This window comes from Nestor notabilis, unplaced genomic scaffold (assembly GCF_000696875.1).
Source record: "Nestor notabilis isolate BGI_N333 unplaced genomic scaffold, ASM69687v1 scaffold16381, whole genome shotgun sequence".
NCBI classification, from domain to species: Eukaryota; Metazoa; Chordata; class Aves; order Psittaciformes; family Psittacidae; genus Nestor; species Nestor notabilis.
This window is the reverse complement of record NW_009913676.1, coordinates 27,923-40,520: the sequence shown is the minus strand read 5'-3', so window position 1 is coordinate 40,520 and position 12,598 is coordinate 27,923. Positions and strand designations below refer to the sequence as shown.

General features: G+C 43.2%; 1 protein-coding gene across 1 annotated transcript; it reads left to right on the top strand.

Annotated features, from left to right (window-relative positions):
- Window positions 1–510: 510 nt before the first annotated feature.
- On the top strand, window positions 511–11,768 carry PLEKHS1 (pleckstrin homology domain containing, family S member 1; the record flags this gene model as incomplete). Its single annotated transcript, XM_010023308.1, has 10 exons — window positions 511–645; window positions 1,895–1,970; window positions 2,623–2,730; window positions 3,428–3,523; window positions 7,166–7,273; window positions 8,001–8,110; window positions 9,384–9,584; window positions 9,827–9,928; window positions 10,490–10,625; window positions 11,700–11,768. Coding segments are annotated over 10 exons (1,141 nt in total), but the record flags the coding sequence as incomplete, so codon positions are not given.
- Window positions 11,769–12,598: the final 830 nt, after the last annotated feature.

Here is a 12,598-nt window from a genome sequence, read left to right as displayed (position 1 = left end):
CTTATGGCTTTACAAAGTGCTCTGCAAGTTGTGCAGAGGTCTCCTGGTTTTCATGTAGCCCTTTAGGCTGGTGCTGGCTGCTCCACTGTCTCTTATCCCACCAAGAAATTGCTCTGCTTGGCTCACTTTTCAAATCAAATGTATTGTTCTGTGGTCATTCGAAAACATCTGCCAGGAGTTTTTCTTACTATCATTTCTTTTCAAGACTCTGTGTTAGACCAACAGCCCCTTTTTGCAGATCCAAAATCTGGAGACAAGTCTTTGCTAAAGTCAATTTTATTCTTTTGCTGGGAAGTTTTCTTCACTGAAAGACCACGTCTTTAGGTTGTGTGTGCTGACTTCCTTGAGAATTTTTTCTGTGGAAAAATGTTTACTTTTTCCCATGCAGAACTCACCATATTATGCTGTGCTTAGAGTAATAGACACACATATACACATACCTATGTGTGTGTATGTTTTTATCTATGTATGTATAGTTATATGGGATGTTCCATATGGTTCTCTTAATAGAATCGTAAATATTGAAGTTGGCATCAGCAAATCTGAAATGATGGAAATGGTGAGGAAGATGTTTAAATGCCTTCCTGAGCAGGTGATGTCCATCAGCACTGGACACAGGTGTTACTACCTCATTGGGAGCAGCAGGTAGGCATAGAAAGATGTGCTAATACAGATACTACAGTTAAGATAACACAACACTAAGCCACAGCCCCAAGGCAAGGTCCAGCTCCTTCCCAGCCGCTCCAACCCCTTCCTGTGTCTCAGCTACAGATTGGTCAGCTCCAGGATGAAACAGTTCAGCTGGTTGATCCAATGGAAAACTGCTCTTTCCTGTAACATTTCCCTCCCCCCTGCCCCAAGGCTGGGTTAATGTTTTGCTGGTTCAGATAGGTGAGCTAACCTCCCCTGCATCCACACTTACAAAGTCCAACACCTGGAAACAGCGGGAGCACACAGCTGGGAGTGGGGATGGCAGCAGCAGCACACCAGTGTGGCAGTGCCACATCAAACTGTACTATTAAGGGTCAATGAAGAGCAGAGAGCTTTGTCTTCTCAACCAGCAGCTGCTGGGAGTTAGGAAAGCTTCTGCTCCTTATGGATAAATCATGGGAAATGATCTTGCTCTCCCAGGCTGCAATCCGCTCCTCAGCAAGGGCAGAAACTGCTGCTGTCGAGGTGATCAGCCAAAGCTGGGTTAGGTGAGGGAGGACATTTGTTTGGCACAGTGCTCCTCTGCTGCTGCTTCCCAGCTTTTCCTCTCCAGTTTCCCACAGCCACAAGCGTGCCAGGAGTCTCCCTGCCTTTATGCAGAAGAGCAGCTGATGTGTGAAGTGCTGATAAGCGCAGAAGACAAACACATACCTGTGTGCTACTTGAGCGTGCCACCCCGTGCCCTCCTCTGGGGCACTGCTCTCACAGCTCACGCTTGGTGGGAAGTGTTCTGGAATTAATCCAGCTAAATCCACCACAAGCATGAAACAGGGCTTCAGGGGTCCTTTGACAGCATGTTTCTCATCCTGCCCACCCAAATGCATTGCCAAACCTTGTTAGCTGCATTTATGGCAGGGCTCAACAGAGCAGCATTACACACAGAAGATAAAGCAGAAAGCACTGTCCCACCTCCCCATCTCTTTCCATCTCCGTGTCTCTTGCACACACACTGAATTCCCTCCTTAATACCTTTGCATCTCTTTGGGCTGCATCTCTCTGAAGTCAAACTTTCCCAGCTGGTTATAGCCACACAGCACTCTCTTTTGAAAGGAAGGTGCACATTTTCCCTATTGATTTCAGGAAGCGTTATTTTGGGACCCATAGGAAGAAGTGGGTAGGCAAATGGGTTTTCCTTGTGTTTTACCTGTGAATAGGTTTTCACTTCTATTGTTCCAAACTACAGGCAGGAAACAGAGGACTGGGTCACTGTGCTATCTTCAGTCTGCAAGGAGGCGAAAAGTGGTGGACGCTGCCCTCAGGTGACACGTTACTGCACTTGATTTTAGAAAGAAGGACGTTTTGTAATTTCATTAGAAACCTCATTCTGGCCTTGCAAGTTGGCCCTTGCCTTGGTTAATCAGAAATTCATTTCCCATATAAATCCTGCACCCTGGCTTTATGCATTAAGCAGGTGCTGCACAGTCTGTCTGCATTGGGATTGATTTTACATTGAAGGAATCTCTTTGAAGGGTTAGCTACCTGGAAATTAGGAGATGATTGACATTATGCTGCAGTGAATTGCACCTTGATGAGTCAGAATGCAGACTTGTGTGTTACTCTTACTGCATGCTTTTTGATTATATTTATGTGCTGTTTTACAAACCAACCCACATCTACTCTGTGTTATGAACCAGCTAAAGCCCTATTATTAGTTCAAGCTCAGGCTCAAGCTTTTCATCTTGTCAGCCAGCCAGGCCTACGATTCAGACTCAGCACTAAGCTACTTACATCCCTGCAGCTTCTGGTCAGCTCAAAGTGCAAGCAGGGCAAACTTATTGACTGAAAAACGTCATGTAGACAACCTCCTGAGCCATTAGAAGTAAAGATTTGGACTAGTGGGATGCACTGGTATATTGTAACCCATGCCAATCAGGTACCTGTCTTCTTACACTGCTGTTATCTTACTTCTAGAACCAAGATCTTCCGAATTCAGAAGTCAGAAGCCGGACTTCCTCTTTGCCACTGTTCTTAAATTCTATAGATATGACGAGTTTCCTGGAAAGGCAGAGATGCCAGAAGGTAGACAGAATAGCTCTCCTTAATAATGAGCTCGCTCTGAGGGGTGACTGTGATATTTGATTTGTATAGTTTACTTTTGCTATCAGAAGTTCTTCTGAGCTTGTGCAGTGGGTGCCTGAGTGGTCTGTTCTGCTCTCTGGTGGGTTCCTGAGTAGAAGGTGGATGATAACATCAGAAAGTCCCCAGAAAAGAAGGACCTTTGAGGAAAGCCTGTGTGTAAGTAAAGGCAGGTGTTGATGGCAATGAGAAATGATACTCGCTGCCTCTCTCAACTGACTGGCAAAGATTAGTAGGCATGAAATAAGCCCCTGAAGATTCGCTTTGACATGCCTTGGCAAAGCCGTGTGATGACTGTTTTGGCAGCTGCTAGTCATATTCCTCCTGTTTTGTGACTGTGCTTTTCTCTGTCTCTCTCTTCAGGCTGTAACACTTAGAGGGGAGTTCAGATTCAGTTCCTCTGTGCCTTCCAGATCTTCCCCCTCAATATTTAAATAGAAAGGAAGGAAAGCACTGCATCTGTCCCAGAGCAGAGGCAGTCCTCATCCTCTGGTGGCAGGCTGAATAGCAGCCAAGGAATTGTTGGTTTTCTCCAGTCACAAAGCTGTACGCACATGGCCCAGCTGGAGGAAGCTGAGTGAAGGTGAAGCACCTCCAGTGTGTCTTTAGGAGGAGTCAACTTTTTTCTTTTTGTATATAGGAGAATGGTTCCTCAGAAGGCAAGAACAGGCCTAAGTCAGATCCTGGCCCTCATCAGGCTCAGTGTGACTCACCAAGAGGAGTTTTTCCAAGTCTGGTGAGCAGAACAAATCAAACAGCTCTTTACTTATTCAGTCTGCAGGAGTGACTGTTGGCTCTTGTCTCACCTGAGTATCTGTAACTATAGATTATCCACATGCTTTCCCAGCACACTGAGTTGGTTTTCACTATGAAAGGTTCCTAAGTATTTTGCCTGTTGCCTTATTTAGCACTGCAAATAACCTTCGAAGAACTTGTTTAAAAACTCTCAAGTTGCACTGCTTGAGGATTTGCTCCTCCCATCACATTTCTCAGCTGTGCCACAGTCTTCCTAAGTGCTTTCTTTCTGCAGCCTCTGCCAGTAGCAATTCAGTCAATCTAACTGAACTACAGAACAAGGGTTTGTTAAATCAAGGCACACCTCAGGACTGACCTTCTGTCAGCATAAATATGACTTCAGGTAATTTAGCTTCCATATCTGGCAGGGATGATTTAAAAAGACACAGCAATGAATGTTACTGGGTATTATCAGCTGAACGTTCTGACCTGTGTCCCCTGAACAAACTCCTGCAGCAGTCAGATGATTTTCACCCATCCTCTGCCTTCACAGCAGAGTCAACAGAACAGAAGGCACAACCAAGGCTCTACCACACCAGTACGCAGTTTGGCAGCTGAGTTTAAACCCAAATATTTATTGGCAGTTTATGCACTGAGCTATGATCTAGAGGATTTCTACTGTCATAGCTAACAGCATGGTAAATCACATGCTGCAGTCACCATGCATGTATATGGGCTGGAAGCACGTATGAGATAATACAGCTAAATTTAGTGGAAAGAGGTGAAAATAGCTGAAACTACATTGGAATGCCACGGGCTGTCAGCAAAGCTAAGCTGATGCACAGTACTTTATGAAGTCACAATAATTCAGTTGTGAGTCTGAGCTCTGAAATGCATTGAGTTAACCCTTAGTCTGGCTTTAACTAGTGCTCCTCTGGATGCAAACCAAGGCTGTCTTTCTGTCTCTTCCTTATGCATGCCTTTTCTGTCTCATCCATTAAGTCTCCTCATACTTATGATGCCTCAGAGAGTATGTATTATACGCAGCTGTTCAGACACAGGACAGACTAACCATGAGGGTTAAAAGATAAGGAATTCGTGTTTTACCTTTTCAGCCTGCAGCAGAGGCAATAGCAGGAAGCTCATATATCTGTTTCAGCATGTGTAAAATAACTAACCTTGCCATGCAGCTAACAAGAAACAAAAATGTTTGTTCATTTGATAAAAATACTTCAGTTGCCTCATAAGCTCAGCATCCGCTAACATCTCCAGATCTATTCTCTGCTCAGTGATGTCTAGACAGCTGACTTCCAAAGTAATCCCTTGTATTTACTTCCTTTCAGAAGTATGACTCCACATTTCTGCTATCTGATGGGTTTTGCTTTTTACTGGTGGTTCCCTCACCCAGGCCCCCATCTCGTTCAGTAGCCATTACTCATGCACACAGGCCTTTCAATGTCACTTGAGTCTAGTCACACAGGCAAGGACCCTGCAGAGGTCTGGAGACCTGGCTCCCTTTCCAACCACTTTTTGAAGCTACCAAACCAAATCTGTCTCAGCAATTCAGTATCAGCTATTTTGATATGCAGCTTTAAATACCAAAATAAGGAGCCCTGACTTGCATCACCCTATACTTGTTGCAGTATATGTCTTGCATATGTGTTGCAGGCACCTAAGCATCCTTGTCAGGATCTGTTAGACACAGAGATTTTGGTAAGTTCCTCTGTCCAAGTGCAACATGTAACTTTCCCTGAGGAGCCTGTAACTAACAATTACTCAGTTGCTCTCCAGGTGTCATATCCATCTTGTGCTACAGCAAATTTTCTCCATCGCCTGCTTTCTCTCTAATGTAAACCCACACCATGGTTCAACAGAGGCATAAAGAACTCACTCAGCTGTACAATTGATGATGACTATACACTGAGGTTAACTGCACTTCCCTGGTGGTAAAGCACCTGGCGGGACAGAGATGTTCACAAACTGCTTCAGGGCAATGCAATGCTGCTGCAGCTTAACCTTCTCCTTCCCATTGTCCTTATAATCTGCAATGGTGCCAAGGAGAAACACTAAGCATCTAGCAAAAGGTAGCCACTGTCAGTGGTTGAAGGCTCAGTTTGGGAAGCTGATGAGTGCCGTCTGCTCTCTCAGATTTCCTAGGAGTTGGAGGATCTCAAGACTTCATAAAGTCACCTCCTCTTCCCCCTTCTCCTCAAGTGTTTACTTGTTTGATTGATCCAAATCCCCTGAAAAGCCACTAGGAAACTCATCCATGACTGGATCATGACCACAGAGCCAGCTTTGCTCCTGCTGTGGTTTTGTTATGCACTTCTTGAAGGACCCTTTGCAGGTTTGTTCTGGCTCCTCCTCCATGAGTTGCTTTTTGTGTTTTTATACCAACAAGGAACAAAAATACATTCATAATCTTTAATATCTATTCGATTCCAGTTTCCTCTCTTTACATGTGAAAGACTAATTAGTTTCATTTACTTTACCTTGAAAACAGTAATATATTCTGTGGCATATTTAGCAATTATTAAAACGATCACCATGGAAACCAAGGATGTAAAGTGGAGAGATAAAAAGGAGTTGCATCACAAACACGGCATGGAGAATTGCATTGGGAGGCAGCTAAATACTAATTACCATAGTCTTCACTATAGTGAAGTCAATAAGGAGATATAGAAATCAATCAATCAATCATTTAACTTTGTGACTTAGAAAGGTAAATGTGGTGGAGGGATTCATTTCTCCTTGACTTACCAAATTGCCACAAACTTAGAATTTGAAGTATTTATGAAAGCAGAATCACTCAGGACACAAAGGGTTCCATGCTCTCCAGTGTATGTTCTAGTTCGTGGAGAAGTATGAGCTATTGGACTTCCCATTAGTCATGGAAAGCCCAAATTCTTTACTTGATAGCAGTTAAAAGCTGCTTAAAAAGGACAGATACATCCTGATCCACTTCTAGATTTGCCACAGGTTTTTTTCCTAGTGCAAGGACTTTAGAACTCGTGACAATAAATGCATGCAGGTTCAAACGTGAAGTGTTAAACTCACTTCATTTTTAAACAAAACAACAGGTTGTGAATATAAAATCCATTTCAACTTCCCGGTTACCACAGATCCATCTATGAGAAGCACTAATGTAATACCATAGCCAGCTTTGTCTGCGTGCAGTGGATCTCAAAAATACAAGAAGGAGCACAAATATATAGAAACCTTGTTTCTAAAACAAACTGGCTCTGAGCATAGTTCAAACTTAAACAGGGGAAGTTCAGGTTAGATATAAGGAAGAAGTTCTTCACAGTGAGGGTGGTGAGGCACTGGAATAGGTTGCCCAAGGAAGTTGTGAATACTCCAACCATGGAGGTGTTCAAGGCCAGGTTGGACAGAGCCTTGGGTGACATAGTTTAGTGTGTGGTGTCCCTGCTCATGGCAGGGGGGTTGGAACTAGATGATCTTAAGGTCCTTTCCAACCCTAACTATTCTATGATTCTATATCTCACTTCAAGGAGAAACATGTCTTTCCATGTTTTCTGTGGATGTTTGCTGATGCTCCTACTTCTCCATGTAGATGAAAAAAAAACATTTAAAACAAGCTGTCTAACTGAACCTGTTAAATACGAACCCATTCTTTTAACAGGATAAAACTCCAGAAAAGTGTGAGGAAAATCTGCCGTCGTCAGATACAGATGAAGACATCAAAAAGGATGAAGCTTATTACCAAACTCCCAGTAATATTTTAGCAAAGGTAGTTTGTCAGTTGTTTTTTCTGTTGGTTTGTTAACATCTCCAAGGAGACGGGAGACATTTAATGAGGAACTGGTGCAAGGAGCCATTAGTACTTTGCAAAAGAAATACATAGATAAAGCAGAAGGTAATAGAGATTTCATTTGTACAAGAAAAAATACACAGGACTTGTTCAAAGGAGTTTTCTGGTAGAAAAGCTGCGTAAAACAAAGCTGTGCTTTAAAAAGACTGTGAAACATTCTAGTATCATTTCACTGTGAAACAAGGGAGCAGGAGAAATCATGCTGGTAATTTTAAACAAACTTTGCAACCTAATTTGGGAGGCTGATTCCTCCCTTCCCTTGTAGTCAGTGGTCAGGAGAAGCTGAACAGTCAGCCTTCTGCAGAAGTCACAGCCTCTCTGCCAAGACCGCACAGCTAACTGAAGGACATTAACGATTTGAGTTTGTCCTATTAAAACACAACAAAATGTTTGTGGTAGTACTTTAGAACATAGCTGGTTACATCCCAGACTGAAAGTGTCAGTAACACCCATCAGCACCAGTATGTATGTTTCAGCCACCTTTCTAGCTGAAAGTTTCTGGGAATTTACTCATTCGGGGAAAGCCAAGCTACATTAGCTGGTGTGTTTAAACAGCATGAGCACTGAACAAAACCAGGAAATTAAGATTTTCTCTCTAGGCAGAGCAATGACATTAATGTCTTACGTTGTTATGTGTTTCGAACAGTGGAATACTGAGGTACCAAAGCCTGACCCTACAGCTGGGTTTGATGCGCAAGAGAAACCAGTGCAGACGAACCCAGTACAGGAGAACATTTATATGCCAATGAAATCACTGTAAGTAACAGCTTCATTATGGTTTGTGAATTAAAAGTGACATAGTGGTAAAGATAGAGCTGTCGTCTGTGGAATTTAAATCTAGAGGCTGCATCTTGTTTGAATGAATCCTTCTTTGGTCTTGGTTCAGAAAGTGGGAGTACCAGAGTGAAACTCCAACTCATCAAGGTGAAATTAAGACTCATGCATTTAGATGTGCTCTGACTATACAATGCAGCACTTTTTGCTGGCTCATACTTTTCCTAGATTTTCATGACATAACAACCCACCACTTCACTCAGATACTGCAGCCAAACTCCAGCAACCTTTCAGACAGGTACTCTCCAAAGCAGGCAGCATTATCCAGTGGTTAAAAGAGAAAGGTAGACATGGGGGAGAGCTGGAAAAGCTTGCTGGAAAAGCTCCAAGCTTTCCCAGTAAGAAGTTCTGTGATCCTGAGTAAGTTATTTCCTTCCTTCCAGTTTCTCATCAAAGAACAGGTCTGATGCTGAGTACAGTGTTTGGCATGTCACAAAGAAAGATCTGAACTGTGTGACACAGCATTAATGCCACAAGGAAACTTTACAAGCTCCACGGTATAGCAAAGTGTACTGAAGTGTGCCTTCACGGTAAAACCATGCCTCCTGAGCAGAGGACTGGTTACCTATGGCCTGCCACCTACTGACAGGTCTTATGCCACATAGTAGGAGGCAATTGGAAAAGCCCACACATGAACCAGTTTATTCCAATAGATCGATTCGAGCTCGTCTGTGTCTTTGGCAGCCCCTGGAAGAAATTACTATAAACCCCTCACTAGCCAATGCCATCTGAGTTAAAATACACCACCAGCAGCTTTTGCTACGAGCCCCAGTCTTGTTTGGGGTGAGGAGGGTGTTGGCTCCAGGCATTGTAAGGCTCATCAAATAAACCTAAACTGTGTTCAAGCACATCTGAGTTATTTTATCTCCCAGGGGACAGTGTTACAACCCTGCAGAAGCCAGTACAGCCAAGGCCAACAATCTGCACTCAGTTTCTTTGTCCAAGCATGTTGTTAGCTGGAATGTTTTCAGGCTTAATAAATGGTCTTTAAGTACTGAAAAAGGTTTATTTTGGGATTTATAGTCCATTTTTAGAAGGACTGTTTATTTTATTTAGCTGTAATTTTGTCCACTGGATATTCTACAAGAACTTATTATTCTTTGCTTCACTGATGGCTATTTGATCCAGCTTCAAACACAGCAAGAGTGCCTGGAATGGTCAAACCACCTCATTTATTATCACCATTCCTCTTTAGTAGGTTGCTGGATGAGAGCTGCCAGCTCACATGCAGACATGATGGGCTCCCATCTCCTCCCAAACGCCAGGACAATAGCACATGTCCAGGAGACTTGGAAGCAAAAAAAGACCTAAAATTCCCAGAAAGCAGCGCCAGCAGCCTCCAGAAAAAGCAAAATTCATCACCACTGTCAGTGGTTCAGTTGTCTATACTGCTCAGGTGAGTGTCTTCTTCATTTTCCTTGCAGAGAAGACAGACATGTTCATGGGTTGCAGCTGGGTACTGGTAGAGCGTGTCAAGCCTGTCAGAGTTCAAGGAGCATCTGGATGACACTTTTAGTCATATGATTCAGTTTTAGGTAGTCCTGTGAGGAGCAGGGAGTTGGATTTGATGATCCTTATGGATCCCTTCCAACCTGAGATGTCCTGTGATTCTATGCTCTCTGATGTTTTCCTTCACAGCCAAATTAAAGATGAGACCCAGCTGCAGAAGTTGGATATTTTCGTCCCCTTGGCTGATATTAACACTTACCTAAAACTTACTGAAGCAGCAGGACAAATATGGTGAGTTCTTGGATGTCTTGTGATGGTGCCTGTCAAATCTGAATAGGTCAGGTCAGCTAATCCTAAATAGCTTGTCATCAAGGAGAGTATCAGAGACCAGCAGGAAAGAGAATCTGGAATTTCTATAAAGGTCCCATCAGAACAGCAGTGGATCTCTTGCAGTTATATCATAGATAAAACACACGATAACAAGTTTTAATTTCATTCTTTTGGGATGACTTCAGAAACCATCTCAGTCAAACATTGAGCTAAAACATCTACAGCAAGTCTGGATGCTGCTTTTAGACTGCAATCCCCGAGATTCTCTTGTGAACTTGGTAGCACCAGTTTCACTTGTTAACATGCTGCAGTGTCAGTGTCATGTGTTCTTTTAGGAGAACCCATTGGGATGGATGAAGCAGCTTGGTTTCAGCTAGAACCAGATCAAAATGTTGCAAAGTCATTCAACCTCTGTGTTATTCCCAGAGGGCAGTACCATAAATGCAGTCCTGTTCATCCACTGTTAGCAGTGACTGGGTATCCCATATATTTCCTTTATTGTCTGTCCTCCAAATACCTTAGTGTCTCCCAGTGGACTGGTCCTCACCAAGTGGGATGTTTGTTTAACCACGGGGACCATATAGTGGCTGTGAATGATCTGCAACCCAGGAACGTGGAGGAGGCTTACTTCTTCATCAGCAGGTCCACCAGAAAGGAGGTAAGCTTGACTAACCTGAAGGTGAGAGTCAAATGAATCAAGCCAAATGAGAAAGGAAGTTGCCTTTTGCATTTCTAGTAGATCCATTCAAACCACTTTACTCTGGTTTAATTTTGGCATGAACAACTTCAGTACCAAATAGCTCCTCTGGATCATTCTGTTCTGATCTAGCATCACTTATTCCTGGGCTATTTGGGGAAGGCCAGGTCAGCACTGCTGTGTCTGAGGACTTGATCTCAAGGAGTCTGAGCAAGCCCAAGAGACACTACTGGGCAACTGTAAAATACAGTTATTTTTTTGCCTAAGGGCCATGAATTGCAACCTTTGGGATTAAACAATTGCCTGCAGTGGCTGCTGTTGTGTAGGGACTGCTGTGATAGGACAAGGGGTAATGGGTTCAAACTTAAACAGGGGAAGTTCAGGTTAGATACAAGGAAGAAGTTCTTTACAGTGAGGGTGGTGAGGCACTGGAATGGGTTGCCCAAGGAAGTTGTGAATGCTCCATCCCTCGTAGTGTTCAAGGCCGGGTTGGACAGAGTCTTGCATGAACTGGTCTAGTGTGAGGTGTCCCTGCTCATGGCAGGGGGGTTGGAACTGGATGATCTTAAGGTCTTTTCCAACTCTAACTATTCTATGATGCTATGATTCTATGCTTGTAGTGGTTTTGGGTACTGAGGGCAGAGCCCTAGACTCCTGCCTCCTATGGATTATCAAGCACTATGCATCTCCTTGTGTGATACCACTTGTTTTTGAAGAATGTGGGAGATTTCTAGGGTGTGCCGTAACATCACTGTGATCTACTACATGTTAACACTATGTGCCTCTCAGGTAGACTCGTATTTCAGTATCCGGGTTCTCTGACCCACGCCTGAACTTGTTTGAATTTTGCTGAGAAAGCTGAAGTCCTCAGATGCTGTTGCCATCTAAAGAAAAGAAAGCCAGCCTCAGCAACGAAAAAACACTCATCTCTCTTAATAGGACCTTTTCATTTAGCTAGTTAAAATACAAGTCAGGTAGTAGCACAAACGTTGGCCAGATATATCAAGCTATGAAAATGTCTCTTTTTTTTTTAAGGTGAAGCTTACTGTTTGTAGGATTCCACATTCAGATATCTTCCATGTTAAAGGCTGCTCATGTTCCTGAAAAAAGAGACCTCGGTGATTAAGTAAGTGCCAAAGTTCAAGGGGAAAGATCAGGGAGAAGAATGTGATATAGTGTATGGAGGTAATCTTCTAGAGCTGCCAGATATCTTCTGTTGCTGAAGTACAAAGAACAGGGAATGTGGATTTCATTTTCATTTTATGTCCTAATCACCTGTTTAGTTGATATGGCTGGTATGTGTTTGGTTTGTATTTCATGTTAGCACGTATTTCAGTTACATGAAAAAGACTGAGGGTCAAATCATTTATGAAACCTCTGCATTGTGTGTACTTTGTACTTCAGTACTAAGTACTGGTCACACATCTGCTCACCTCTTTACACTGAATGACACTGATTTATACCAAACTCCTCATCAGTTAGGGGTGTGGTAACAACCTGCATTTGGAACAAAGCCATGTTTTCCCTTGTTTCCCCTCAGCTACAGAAAGGCAAGCTGAGAGCTGGAGTGTTGGCTGGTAAATAAAGTGATGTGTAGTGATTCAGTGGGGCTTCCTTTTCTATCATGCCCCTCTTACGTTACAGTCACAAAAATACATTTAAGAGATGGCAGGAAAAAGAGCTGGTTGGAGGAGAATGTGTCTGGAGTACCTCTGGGTTCACCGGCAGCCAAAATAGCCCTATGTGATGAATGAAAGAATGGATTTGGGAGAGGGGAGGGATGGCCTGCTCTGTGAAAGTGTTACTGGTAAAGACAGCTGGGAAAAACAGAGAGAGAAATGATGTATACGAAGGCATGTGCACTCATCCCAGTGCAAACAGAGCTCACTGGAAGAGTTTTGATGCCACCAAGTACTACCATAGGGATGTCACTG